Raw genomic sequence first — 14,855 nt, 5'->3', positions numbered from 1 at the left:
AGCAGAAGGGGAAGTGGGGGAAGAAAAGGGGAACCGATCACAATGATCTACATATAACCCCTTCTTAGGAAGATGGACAACAGAAAAGTGAGTGACGGGAGACAGTGATCAATGTAAGACATGAAAAAAGAATTTATAAATTATCAAGGGTTCGTGAGGGAGAGAAGAGGGTGGGGGAGAGGGAAAAATGAGGAGCTGATATAAAGGGCTCAAGTAGAAAGAAAATGTTTTGAAAATTATAATGGCAACAAATGTACAAATGTGTTTGACACAATGGATGGATGGATGGATTGTGATAAAAGCTATAAGAGCCCTCAATAAAAGGATTCACATTTTTTTAAATAATTAATTAATTTTAAAAAGATACAAAAGGAAAGAAACTCCAATGGGACAGCCCTCCTTTGCCCTCCAGGAAAGCTATGAATCTAAATTGACCGAAGGGCAGCGGACCTGGCTTGGGTTTGGTCTGGAATTACCTGTGTTACTAAAGAAGGATATCAGGCTTGGTAAAGTAGCAGATGGGTAAACACCAGAGGCAGACCCTCGACAAGATGGATTGACACAGTGTCTGCAGCAGTGGGTCAAACAGAGAAAGAGTTGTGACGATGTGCAGAATTGGGCGGTGTTTCGTTCTGTTGTTCATAGCCTCTGCCAGTCCATCAGGGGAAGAAAAAAAGAAAAGAGCAAACAGCCTCGGACTAGAATTTACATGTATTTTGCAGTATTATTCCTGAGAAAGAATGCTTGATTGCTGAACACTCCAAGGACCCCCCACTCCACCTCAGATTTTGCCAGCACCATTACACCTTTATGCCAACATTTTTAACCCACAAATTTTCAGATGATGTGTTTTCTCACCTTGGGTTTGCACTGACTTCAATTGAGCATATGGAACTTGAGGGCACAAATTTATCTTAGCTGCTCCCATCTGCCAGATCGCCTTCAGGTAAAGAGCCTAACTGACGAGATGGCACCAATTATGAAATATTCCTAAGGTAGACTGATGTGGGGCAACAGGGTGATGTAGACCATACTTCATCTCAATACTCAAATCTCCTTTCTTCTTGTCTGGCCACAGGCTGAGACTCATCTGCCAGCTCTACCTCACCTGGCCTCCTCCCAAAATATTCATCTTCTGAAAGCCGCACTGAAAGAGGTGTTGGAAATTGTTTTTAACCAGTAAATTCAGAACCTTCCCAGTGATATCGTAAATGCCACATTCCGAAGTCAATCACTCGATTGACATTTCTCCAAAGAAGCTATATAATGGCTAATAAACATGAAAAGATGCTCAAATTAGTCACTAGAACTAACAAGTCAAAACCACAAGGAGATACCGCCTTACGTTCACTCAAAATCAAAATCTCTGCCATTATCAAACTGCCCCTGTAAGTGTCCGAGACTGTAACCTGTTACAGGGGTAGGAAGCCCCATCTTACTCCCAAGGAGTTTCAAACCGCTGACCTTGTGGATCGCAGCCCACTGAATAAACACTACACTACTGGGGCTAGTCACCCAAGTAGGCTGTAGGACATCATCTCTGTGAACTACATTATGTCAGTAGACCTTGGTGTCCCCCGAGATTGTGGATACCAATGCTCTTGATCAGGTGCTAGCTCCTGAAATAGTTGAATATTGATCAAGTTTGGGGGCACAGTGACTCTGTGTATTCCTTTCATCCTTTTTTGATATTACCTGCATTATTTCACTATTTTGTCCATGTAATCCTTTGACATTTCAACTTGAGACTTGAATTTGTTTCTTCTGTTCTTTCAGCTTGAGATAGGCTGAGCATGTTCTCCTCCCTTTTGATTTCCTAACACCAGGTCTTTGCACAGTTCATTACAATGCTTTGCCATCTCATGCTGCCCTTGGAAATTTCTCATTCAGCTATTTAGCTCCCCATTTGCTCCATTCACATTTTCTTCCCTTTGTTCAGGAGCAAGTTTAAAAGTCTCTTTGACATCCATTTGGGTCTTTTCTTCTTTCCTGTCTTTTTAAAGACCCTTTGCTTTCTTCGTGTTTGATGTTCTATGTGCCCTCCTATGTGCCAACTCCTCTGGTCTTTGGTCATCAGTGTTTAGTTCTTTAAGTTTGTTCTTAAGATGGTCTCTAAACTCAGATGTAATGTGCTTAAGGTGATATGTTGGCTTTCATGAATTTATGTTAATTTTCTCTAGCGTCAACCTGAACTTGCCAGCTCCAGGCTTTGTTATGGCTAATGACAGTGAACTTCTCCATTATCTCTTTTACAGATGCAATTGATGTGATTCCTGTGTATTCCATCTGGCAAAGTCCAGGTGTATAGCTTCTTCTTATGTTATTGTAAATGAAGGATTTATGATAAATATGTTGCTGGTCCTACAAAGTTCTCCCAGGCAATCTCCATCATCATTTATATCACCAAGACCGTATCTTCCAACGACCAGTTCTTCCTCTTTGTTTCCAACTTTGCATTCCATCCACTAATTATCAGTGCAGCTTGATTCCATGTCTGAATGATTTCAGACTGAAGAATTTGGTAAAATTCTTTGATTCTTTATCACCAACGTTAGTGGTTGATGCATAAATTTGAAAAATGGTTGGAAGTATTACAGCCTAGGAAGCCCCAGAAGGCAGTTCTTCTCATTAATATAAGGTCATTATGAATTGAAGTTGACACTGTGACACACATAACAACATACATCATAGCGTCTGGGGTCTTAAAAGCTTGAAGATAAACAAGTGGCCATCTAGCTCAGAAGCAACAAAGTCCACATGGAAGAAGCACACCAGCCTCTGGGATCATGAGGTGCCAAAGGGATCAGTTATCAGGCATCAAAGAACAAAAAATCACATCATTGTGTGCTCACCTCTATGATACTATCGCTGAAGACAAATGGGTGCATAAGTAAATGTGGCGAAGAAAGCTGATGGTGCCCGGCTATCAAAAGGTATGGCGTCTGGTGTCTTAAAGGCTTGAAGCCATCTAGCTCAGAAGCAACAAAGCCCACATGGAAGAAGAAAACCAGCCTGTGCGATCACAAGGTGTCAAAGGGATCAGGTATCGGGCATAATCAGAACAAAAAAATCTTACCATAGTGAATGAGGGGAGGAGTGTGGCATAGAGACCCATTTGTAGGCCACTGAATATCCCCTTACAGAAGGGTCTCGGGGAGGAGATGAACTAGTCAGGGTGCGATGTAGCAACAATGAAAAATACAACTTTCCCCTAGTTCCTAAATGCTTCCTCCACCCCACCCATCATGATCCCAATTCTACCTGGCAAGTCTGGCTAGACCAGAGAATATACACTGGTACAGATAGGAACTGGGAATCCAGGGTGGATGATTCCTTCAGGACCAGAGGTGTGAGTGGTGATAATAGGAGCATAGAGGGAGGGTGGATTCAAAAGGGGGAACCAATTACAAGTAACAACATGTGACCTCCTCCCTGGAGGACGGACAACAGAAAAGTGGGTGAAGGGAGACATCGACCAGGGCAAAATATGAAATATAATAATTTATAAATTATCAAGGGTTCATGAGGGAGGGGGGAGCAGGGAGGGAGGGGAAAAGATGAGCACCTGATGCCAGGGGCTTAAGTGGAGAGCAAATATTTTGAGAATGATGAGGGCAGTGAATGTACAAATGTGCTTTACACAATTGATGTATGTATGGATTGTGATAAGAGTTGTATGAGGCCCTAATAAAATGATTGGGGAAAAAACAAAGCAAAAAAAACAACATGCATAGTAAATTTCAGTGTGTTGTGATTCGCTTTTGACACTAGATACTAGTATATTAGAGGAGAATTAAGTGCATTGACTTGGGAATTATCAAAAAAGTGTTAATATTTGAAGAATCCATTAACTAGCCACACTTCCATTCTTTCTGCCTTCCTGAACCCACCTCATTCCCATTCCCATCATCCTCACACACACCCCGCCTGGATATAGTCATGAACATCATCAGGGCTCAGCCAAAATGACCACAGTCAATGAACTTGATTCCAACATCATCACACACTGGGCATGGTAGTTACATAATTTGGCGTCAGTTTAAGTGGATTACAAGTGAAGGGGTGAAGTCTGGCCTGTCAATCAAAATGTAACCAATGAGGCCTCTGTGTGGGCATGGTCTACTCCTGAGAATTCTGGGAACTCCTGTATTTTTCTGCCTTGGAGGCCAAAGACATCTCTCTCTCTCTCTGCTGACTCCCTGTGAGACATCCCTGAGGAGAAACCACATGAACCTTCCCTGATGCAGCCCTGGAAGGTGGAAGAAGCTGCATGGATACCCATGCCAGCATGGAGACTCTTACACCGCCACTAGATGCAAAGACTTCCCACCCACTGGCCTGTGATCGTCCTGCACTCACCGTCGTTGCATGTGTTTCCTGAGTCTGAAGAGGACTTTATAGATTGGTATCGTATCGGACATATAAGCTAATGTCGGACTTATGGACTTGATCTGGACTGGGCTTGGATGTTTTCTCAATATTGAACTGCTCTGGTATATAAAATTCTTTCTTACACACATATGCATGTTTATGAATTTGTTTCTCTAGTCTACCCAGACTAACACAATCCTTATACTTCAATGCTGCCGTGTACACATTGTGATCAAGAAGAGATTATAAAACATGGCGATGAGTGAGGCCTCTTCAAAGGAAGAATCCTAACATTTACTTAATGCTGATTCTCCCGGTCTACAGAGACTGGTGTTTCAGGAGAAGCACCGTATTTTATTGTTTGATTTTCATTATAGTAATGCCTTAGTATTAGATTTTATTTTTCAAAAATCTGCCCTGCCTCTTTAGGCTGATGCCAGCTCACATCACAGTGGTAAGTGGACATGGAAATTTATAATCACCCCTGCCCTGCTGGTTGGGTGTCACCGAGGCCCTATAGGAGCAACTGCTGCTTCTCATTTCAGCACCACTGGTAAAATGCTCCCAAGCGGGCTCCAGGGAGAAACAGGTCTTCTGAGAAGCATTGATTTCATTCTCTACTGTTTACTACCTATGATCCCAGTCCGTGGCCTTCCTTTAGCCCACTCTCAAGGCAATAAGATATGATGAGCTATGATAGCAGGAGTCAGCTAGCCATGTTGTCAGGGTGCCACTATGGAGATCTATGCCACCTAGAGATCTATGAAGTTGTTTTTTGGTTTGGTTTGGCTTTTTCCCTAAAAACAGATCAACTGCCTTATCAGTCAACCAATCACAGAGTTTAGGTGTGATTTTCTACACTCCTCTGAAGATCACTTAGGCAATCTCACAAGATTCTCTGAAACACGCTGTTGTCCAGAAGTTTCCAGGGGTTCCTGGACGTGGGTATCATCGAGAGTCCTTTCTCAGACTCTAGACCAAATGAAACTCTCCCTGACTGGATTTGACTACTGGAAGATTAACAAGGTTTCTGGAAGGTGGAAAGGAGTTCATTTCTAGCACAATAGTGCACCCAGGGTTTCTGCCACCCAGCTTACTTACAGGGGAACAGCTGATGGGCATAGCAGAGCCTTCCGAGTGCTAGGGAAAGAGAAGAGACATCACCTAGTTGTATTGTTCTATGAAGAATCACTGGTACATCAAGGCCAGTGTAACCCAAGAGTCCAAGGAATCAATAAATATGTATGCAGGACTTATCTGAGACAAAGCCACCTCAGGATTTTATCAAACGCAGTTGACCATTATCTTAGAAAGTCAGTAGTTAAGTCAAGCATATGGTACCTCTCATGTTCACACTGTGAAACCCAGTTGTCTCCTTTGTACCAACAAGAATTGAAATAATACACACGCCAGATATGAAACAATAAAAAATCTCCTCCATTCCCCTCCCAGTAATACAGAGAGAAAAAAGCTGTCTTCAACCTTCTTCCGGGTCTGAAGGGAGATGAAATCCTCTCCTAGCCCTCTTGCAGGAGTGGGGTGAAATTAAATCCACAGTCAGTGCTCACAGACACAGCAGTTAAGAATGCACCTGATGTATTGGTTTGGGCAAATCAGCTCCACACAAAGTGAACCTGCCACACTGAGGACTGAGGTACACCTGGCCCACGCTGTGGCATTTCCAATGGCCTCCTCTGCACGTGAAAACTGGGCGGCCCCACCCTGTCTCGGATTAGAATTGAAGGCAAAGTACATATTCACCTTCATGAAATGATCACTGCCAGCAAAGTGTGGAGAAGAAAGATGATGGTGCCCAGCTATCCATGGGAATAGTGTCTGGGGTCTTAAAGGCTTGTATTCAAACAAGCAATCATCTAAGCGAGGAGTCCATTACGTCCACACAGAAGAAGCACCCCAGCTGTGTGATCCAAAGACGACCGTTACGGATCTTGAAAAGACTCAGAGCAAAAACGATGCGCACCCAATTGGTGGAGGGCGGAAGGTAAGGGTCCATAGCCCACCTGCAGCGTGTCTGGTCGGACGGAGCCACCGGCAGATCCTCTGTAGCCACAGGCAAGTGTCTCCATCAGCCTCACCATCAGGCAAAGACCATGTCATCTTGACGATGCTGGATGGAACTGGACACTTGCCCGTTCACCACTCTATAGATGCAACCTGAATGTGTTCTGGGGCAAGTAGTTCTTACCGGCTCCATGACAGAAATTTCTTCCCTGGCTTTTTCATTCTTGTTGGGGGTCTTTTCCTTCTTATGCATTATTAGTTGTTTTGTCTGTTATGCCATTATGTATTTGCCCTTACCACCTTAGGGCGATTTTGTTTTCTAATGGGTCTCCCAGCTGTGAAGCACAGGAACAGTGGGTGCATAATGATAAAAAGGGATGCAAGTGGATATAGGGAACACCGGAGTGGGGGTGGGAGGTGGGGAGGGAGAGGGGATTTGGGGAGTAACTAATGAAAACAGAGGTGGGGGAGGGAGCACTAGAATGGGCTGTGATTGCATGACTCATCTTAAAGGCGATTTGTCCATGGGGGAGGAGGAATGTTCTAAAATTGATATGGGGGTGATTGTCAAATTCTCTGTGATTTGATTGAATGATTGAATTATATGATATATAAATTACTTGTGAATAAAACTGCCTGGGGGGGGGAAGAATTGAAGGCAAGTATTCCTTCCCCAGGCACCCTTCTGCCTCACACTGTGTCTGCACCTGCCCTCACCAGTGGAAAAGGTGTCATTCCCACTGCCAGGGCACAGGACCCTTAATCCTGCTTCTCCTGCCTCCTTGAGTATCTTACCCCATTAATTGAAGTCCATATAGTTTCCTCTCCAACATCACCCTCTCTCTGTAAATGTGCACAAATATGAGAAGACTACAAAAAGTTCATGGGGGTGGGGGGTGGAATTATAAAGGAATTTTTCCGTGAACTTCTTGAAGCCTCTTCAACATCCTAGAAATCCTCCCTTCCGTTCAGAGATGTCCTGGTGTTTGGTATCTCTCACGCTCTTGCCCACCTTCGAAAAGTGATTACTTTATGTGCAAAATCTCACTGAGTTCCTCGTACTTTGTAGCAAGCATCACACTAGATGTCAGGAAGATCCCCAAGAATCTTCCTTCAAGTAAAGGAAACAGGGACTTCCTTCAAGTAAAAGAAACAGGGACACCCCCTGCCTAAGGGGAAAATACAGTATATTACTATTTATAAGTGCTGTTAAGAAACTAGGTGCTGGGCAGGGAAAGAAAGAGGGAGCCGTAATAGAGATTGACCAGAGACCCTACCGTAGGCAGGGCTGGGAGAGGAGGCCTTTGAAGATTGAAGGAAGAGCGATCCTGGCAGAGTAGACCAGATGTACCAAAGCCCTTGAGGCAGGAAAGATCTTGGCTTACATTCAGAGGTGAAAAGCCATGTAGTTCAAGTACACTGAACAAGGAACCAGGGTGACCTCGGAAAGAGAGACAGAGACTAGATGAGGAATGCCGTCCGTCCTGAGTTTAGACTTCATTACAAATCCAATGAGCAGGGGTTGAGGGGTCTTAGAGGGGAAAAGGGAAATGGTACCCCTTGCAGTTGTAGGGAGGAAGAACTGGGGGGGGAGGTAAGAACAGTTTGAGTGATTGCCGAAGCATTCTGAGAGAACAAGCATATTGACTCTGTTGAACTCTAAATCCAGGGTGCTTGCTATCTTTTCTGAATCACTGACAGTTATCCTCTTACTTAAATAACCTTTCTTTGAGTGCACTTGGAGAAAATGGAAAATTGTGTTAAAGGAGAGCCACAAGTACGTAGGTTATTCCCTTCCTTAAACAAAGTCGAGTTCTGTTCTGCGTCATGGAAAATTAAAGCACAGTAATAAAATTCACCAACAAGACGTGCTGACGAATGACTTAGTGGAAAAGTTGCTTTGCCTCCCGTTCATAGATGCTAACTTTTCCTCTCCAGGACTTAAGCTGTACGTTCTATTTGTTTTGTTTTTAGATTACATTGACAACGATTGGGTATGGAGACAAAACCCCCCTCACTTGGCTGGGAAGATTGCTTTCTGCAGGCTTTGCGCTCCTTGGCATTTCTTTCTTTGCACTTCCTGCTGTGAGTATCTGGACAAACATAGAACCGTTTGAATTCAGTCTTGAAGGTTTGTAGGGTAACGCGTCATAAGCTGATATGCCTGTCATTGTATCTTCATCACTTATCATTTTTCCTATTGTGATATTGATTTTTCTAAATAATCTAGTTGAATAACGTACAGGATGTGACTTCCCTTGGAAACTCTTCACGTGAGAATTTAATGTCTCCTAAGTGCTTATAACCAAATCACAACCCACAGGCACCGCCTCTTAGCATGCTGCAGATCCATTTACAATCATTGCACCATCGCAAAGACATTCCATGTCAGCTGACAGCCCCAGCTTGACTCGTGGTGTGTGTGACTAAGGAGGGCAGCACGCGCAAGTGGAGGATTGACCTCTTTAGGGCCATTTGAGTGAAAAGCTTGTGACCTTAAAGTGTTTTAAATGTACCTGATGATTTAGTCTCGGTGTCAAAATCACTGATTTTTCTTAATGAGAAATGTCTGCATTTTATCAGAATGACATGCATATTTATCTTCCCCCAACCTTCTAGTTATTTTCTCCTTAAGGGATGAAGCTTGACATGTGATCATTTTACCCTGTTTCTCCTAGACAGTTGGTCAGCAGTTTACTCGAATGCCAACTGGAGGCATGGCTAGTTTCATCAACGAAGTACCCAGCACCTATATACTGAAACTCTGGGCCATCTTGCAGAGGTTAATCTGTGTCCAGATCTTGGGATACATTCACAGACTCCATAGTCATCCCACCAAGTGCCTTCATTTTAAAAAATACAAGAACAAAATTAATACAATTGCCAAGAAAAGTAGCCTTTGCCATGAATCTTTTGACTGAACTCCCGTAGTAATTGCTGAGATCTTGTTTATTGAATGAAAGATTAAAACATTGATATTTACCTTTTGAAAAAATAATGCTCACTGTGGAAAGTAAAAGAAAACAGAGGAAAGATCTAGGAAGCAAAGCTATGGATCGAGGTATAAATATAGATGTGTATATGTAAATATTAATTCATAAAAATGGAGGTATTGGCATATGTACATATATTTATATGGCAATACATTGAGGCAGTGGATGGACTTTGGGCCTCTGCTCAAGCCCTGCCTCAACGCAAGAACACTTGTGATGCTCACCCTCCCAGAATGATCACTGGAAACAAAGTGGGCGCACAAGCAAATGTGGTGAAGAAAGCTGATGGTGCCCAGCTATCAAAAGATACAGCATCTGGGGTCTTAAAGGCTTGAAGTTAAACAAGCAGCCATCTAGGAGAGAAGCAACAAGCCCACATGAAAGAAGCACACCTGTTCAATCATGAGGTGTCAACAGGATTGGGTAACAGGCATCAGAAGACCCAAAACAAACAAACAAACAAACAAACGAACAAAGAAACATATTGTTGAGAACGAGGGGGGATCAGAGCAGACACCCAAAACCCATCTGTAGACCGTAGTCACAAAGGGTCACAAGGAAGGAATGAGACAAGCAGGGCACAGTATAGCACCAATGAAACACGATAGTCCTCTGGTTCCTTGAGGCTTCCTCACCCCCACTATCATGACCCCAGTCCTGCCTTTCGCTGTGGGCTAAACCAGAGCAGGTACACAGGCACATGTTAGAGCTCATAACACACAGAATCCAGGTCAGATAAACCCCTCAGGAATAGAAATGGGAGTAGCAATACCAGGAGGGAGGAAGAGGGTGGAGAGAGAAGAGGAGGAAGGGGGAACTGATCACAATGATGGACACATAACCACACCCCCTCCTAGGGGAACAACAATAGAAACCACAGGGGAAGGGAGACAATGCTCAGTATAAGATATGAAATTAATAATAATTTGTAATTTACCAAGAGGTCACGAGGGTGGGAGGGAAGGGGAAGAAGAGCTGATACCAAGGGCTCAAATACAAAAGGAAATGTTTAGAAAATAATGATGGCAACATATGTATAAATATGCTTGATACAATTGATGTATGGATTGTTATAAGAGCCCCCGGTAAAATGATCTTTTAAAAAAACACCTCACTGCCCTAGAGTCGATGTCGGCTCATAGTGGCCCCGACCCACTTGCTCACGGTCATGGAGTCCGTTCGTACTCAGAGTGACCCTAGAGGACAGTGTAGAACCTGCCCGGTGGATTTCCAAGTGTGTAACTCTTTACTGGCATAGAAAGCCTAGTCTTTCCCCCACAGAGCACCTGGTGGCTCCCAATTGCTGACCGTAAACCACTATGCCACCCGGATCCTTTCAACTACCCTATAATGAAAAAAAAACCTCACTGTTATTGAATCAATTCTAACTCATAGTAACCCTATAAGACAGGATAGAACTGCTCCTGTAGGTTTCCAAGACTACAACTCTTTCCAAGAGTAGAAAGTCTCTTTCTCTCATGGAGCAGCTGATGGTTTTTTGAACTGCTGACCTTGTGATTAGCAGCCCAACATGTAACCACTATGCCAACAGGGCTCTTAGCGCCCTGCTAGGACAGGGTAACACTGCCCCTGTGAATTTCCAAGACTGTAATTCTGGGAAAGTGGAAAGATGTTTCCTGCAGAGTGGCTGCTGGTTTCGACCTGCAGATCTTTTTAGTGGAAGCACGACAGCACCAGCCTTTTCAAAGGTACAGGAAATGCCTTCCCTCCCTGCCCAGCCTAGCACCCAACAGCGTTGACTGGTTGAGGCTGAGAGAGTGTGTGTGGGCATTCTGCTGAGATAGTCAGAGGTAGCTTGTGTGCCTTTCCTGTCTGGGCTTTCCTCCTGCCAGGAAACCAGAGAACCAAGGAAAAGAAGTCTAACCTCATCTTTCTCTCAAAGCAGAAAGATGCTCCTGGACCTCTGCGGGTCGTGCAGGCCACCTTTCTCCCTAAGGAGGTCCGTTAGTCCTGCAGCCCCAGATCCTCTGCATTGACCACCCAGGGAAGCAGGTCTTCATGCTCTATAGAATAATCCCTGCCCTCCAGATAAATGTCTCTCAGCATTACCTGCTGTCCATGTGTGGGCTGCAAATGAAGCCCTGTAATCTGAAAGATAACAAAAGGGGAAATAGTGAAAGCATTTACCAAAACATGTTACTTTTCCAGTTCATGCTTATTCAGGACTGCTCAGCATAGTCCTAAAACTTAAAACCTAACCATTGAACTCTTCCTATTTTAGAATATGAATTAAAATAAAGTCCAACCTGTAAGAGTTTGCATGTGTTGGCACCAGATGTGTGAAAGGGAGGGCACAGTGTTCAAAGATGAAGCTGTGTTGCCTATGCATCACATTAGACTTTAATCGACTTCTATTTAGGTACACTGAGCGGTACCCATCAATCGCTTCAGAACTGACTGCCTGTCTCTCTGTCTCATCTGGGTAACTGCCCCTCACCCCACCTTTTCCCGTATTTTCATAAGCGTAAAGTTCTGGCATCACCGAAGATTAAAGCTAGGACAACTTTGAGCACTCCTTCCTCCACTTCATGAATATAAATGCAAATTTCATCAAACTAGAAGAAATAAGAGTGGTGGAAGACAGTTGGAATGGGGGCCCTAAGGAGAAGATGAGCAGGCCTGGTTTAATATCTGTTGTAATGTACCATCTGGCCCAAGAGATATGTGGCAAACACTTGCCATCTACTAATAAATGTTTCTAAGCAATGCCAGTGTGATCTTCAGCACATTTTCATTTCTTTGGCCAATGATAGGTGTGTGCTATGTGAGACCTGTGTTCATTTTCCAAATGGGATTTAACTCTTCTAAATATCCATGTAAATAAGTGCTCAAAAATAATATATATTATGGGTAATTCAATGTCTACAAAATCTGAAATTGGAGTAGACATACATATGATGTGTTATGAATACAGTCCGTGAACTCTGATATTTCATATTCTCTTACATGACTGGACTTCATGAAAAATTACATTAAGAAAAAAGGAAAATTACATTGAGGGAAATTTTATTTTTTTCCCCAAGTGATCTTAAATAGCAAGGGAAAACTGAGTATGTATAACTAGAGTGGATCTTGATTTGGAAATCGAGTGCTTTTTCTTTTTTAACCTCTGAATGAAGGAAAATGTTACTTAAATCTGCAAGGAAGATCACAGAGACTAGGTTTTGATAAAGCTGAGTTTATGTGATCCCACCCAGCGTGGATAGAGAGCTTAGACAGCATTGGGGCAGTCACAGAAAAAGAGATAGAAACCAGGTCCTACGTCATGATTTGAAATTTCAAGGCAGCTATTTATTGTGATTAGTAATAGAGAGGATCATCATTAATTAACAGCAAATAGCATTACTGTATCATTCTGTATTATAAATATAATTGTATTACTTATTGTAAATATAATTGTGTTACTTATTGTCTGGACAGATCTACTCAGAATTGTAGCCTCTCAGAGGAAGGTTAAAGTTCTTCTGGGCCTTACATGTATCTCAGCCTTGTCATCCATGAAGTCTTACCACTTCTTTAAAAATGAGACACCCGTCACCTTCCTAGACAGCCTATGCCATCTTTAAAGTGGGTCTTGTTTTTTGTTAAGAAATTGGATGTATATATATTCCTTACCTATGGAAGATATTGTAACCGTGCATAGAAGACACACTTCTCTAACCTAAAGGTTAGACTCCCTTGAAGTTGAAAGTAAGCTAGCAATATCTAGCTAGTGAGTAAAACCCACAGACTTGAGAACTGTGGAGCTCTAAGCCCCACGCCAATAAAGTGGAATGTTATAGACAAAGCACAAGACTGAATTTAGCAAGCTCTGAAAGCCACCCTAGAGCTGAAACAAGGTGTCTTGGTTTCTCAAGTGTTACATCAAAGAGAGTGGATATCAAAAAACTCGAATGTTGACAGGTTGAGATGCTAAGCAGAAGGAAAGCAAGCTAGTGTTAAATCTATAGACATGCAGGAGGTCCATCCCAATCTTGCTAACACTAAAATATCAATAAATAACCCAACCCAAAAAAGATTACTAAAAATGCAAGAGTAAAACTAAAGAAAATAGACGTGTGCTTTGCACTCTCCTGTGCTCTTATCGTTTTTTGCACAGAGCCAAATAGAAAACCTTCAATCTCTTCAAAACTGACTGTCTGCTTGCCTCATCTGGGTAAACTGCCCCTCACCCCACCCTGTACTGTATTTTCGTAAGTGTAAAACTCTGGAGTCACTGAGGATTAAAGCTACGACAATTTGCGAACACTCCTTCCTCCATTTAATCAATGTAAATGCAAAATGTCATCAAAGTAATAGAATTATTGCCACGTGTACAGCAAACGTATGTCCACTATCTCAAATGTCCGGGCCCTGAATGGTGCTGTCTGGTAAGCCTTGGACTGCTCACCAACATGGCAGCAGTTCAAACCCACCATCCGCTCCTCAGGAGAGAGATGAGGCTATCTGCTCCTGTTAAGATCTGCAAAGCCTTGGAAACCCCTCCTGTGGTAGCAATGAGTCAGGATGAACTCGACAGCGGTGCATCTGCAAGTGCAAGGCCCTTGGGTAGTACAGATGATCAACAGATCAAGCCTACTGAGTGGCACCCTGGGGAAAGCCTGACACTGCTTCCTCCACTATGATTACAGCCAAGAGAGCCCTCTGACGAAGGGTGTTCACATGTGACTCAAAGGCAATAGATTGGGTTGCTTTTCTTTTTTAATCTTAAATTTAAAAGCTAACTCTGTCCAAACTGAAAATTCATGGCTTCTCCTTTCTGTCACTAAGACCATTCACTATAACTGAACCATAAAAATATGTCACGGAAAAAAACACACAAACCGAAAAGATTTCATATTCTAATTTTTTTATACTTATGGAACCTCAATATATCAGAAAAGACAATGAAATCCAATGGCTACCTGGCTAACTAAAGAGCATTTGGTTTTTTTAAATTAGGGGTGATATGGTGCCAACAACTTGCCATTGGCCGATGGCATTATAATACTGATAATGTTTGTTTTAATAAGTCGCTTGATTGTGGATAGATTACGTAGTGTGTGAGTAGTCTCCAACTCCACCTATCGAGACTGCTCTTGTTCTTGCTGTTAGTTGTCACTAGTGACCCCATGTGTGAAACGACTGAAACACCGCCCTGTCCTGCCTTCCCTGTCCTGTGCCATCCTCACAATTGTTTGTTTGAGCCCATTGTTGCCCCCCATGAGCCAACCCCCCTCATTGAAGTCTTCCTCTTTTCCACCAATGCTTCGCTTCGCTTTTTTGGCCTTATTCCAGAGACCGGTATCTCCTGATAACATGTTCAAAGTGCATGAGCGGCTCCTCCTCTAAGGTGCATTCTGACTGTCCTTCTTCCAAAACAGGTTTATTGGTTCTTCTGGTGATCCATGATGTTTCCAACCTTAATCACCACAATTCAAATGCATCACTTCTTCCTCGGCCTTCCTT

General features: G+C 43.0%; 1 protein-coding gene across 1 annotated transcript in view; it reads left to right on the top strand.

Moving 5' to 3' along the window:
* KCNQ5 (potassium voltage-gated channel subfamily Q member 5) overlaps window positions 1-14,855 on the top strand; it is a gene marked incomplete at its 5' end in the record, with an annotated part of 638,988 nt that overhangs the window by 520,520 nt on the left and 103,613 nt on the right. Inside the window, one exon of the mRNA XM_045294328.1 lies at window positions 8,368-8,478. Coding sequence (XP_045150263.1) covers window positions 8,368-8,478 — 111 coding nt within the window. The remainder of the gene's footprint in view (window positions 1-8,367; window positions 8,479-14,855) is intronic.

The sequence above is a fragment of the Echinops telfairi genome, unplaced genomic scaffold (assembly GCF_000313985.2).
Source record: "Echinops telfairi isolate 266 unplaced genomic scaffold, ASM31398v2 ScPeMD7_3533;HRSCAF=4204_0, whole genome shotgun sequence".
Classification (NCBI taxonomy): Eukaryota; Metazoa; Chordata; class Mammalia; order Afrosoricida; family Tenrecidae; genus Echinops; species Echinops telfairi.
This window is presented reverse-complemented; position numbering and strand designations above follow the sequence as displayed.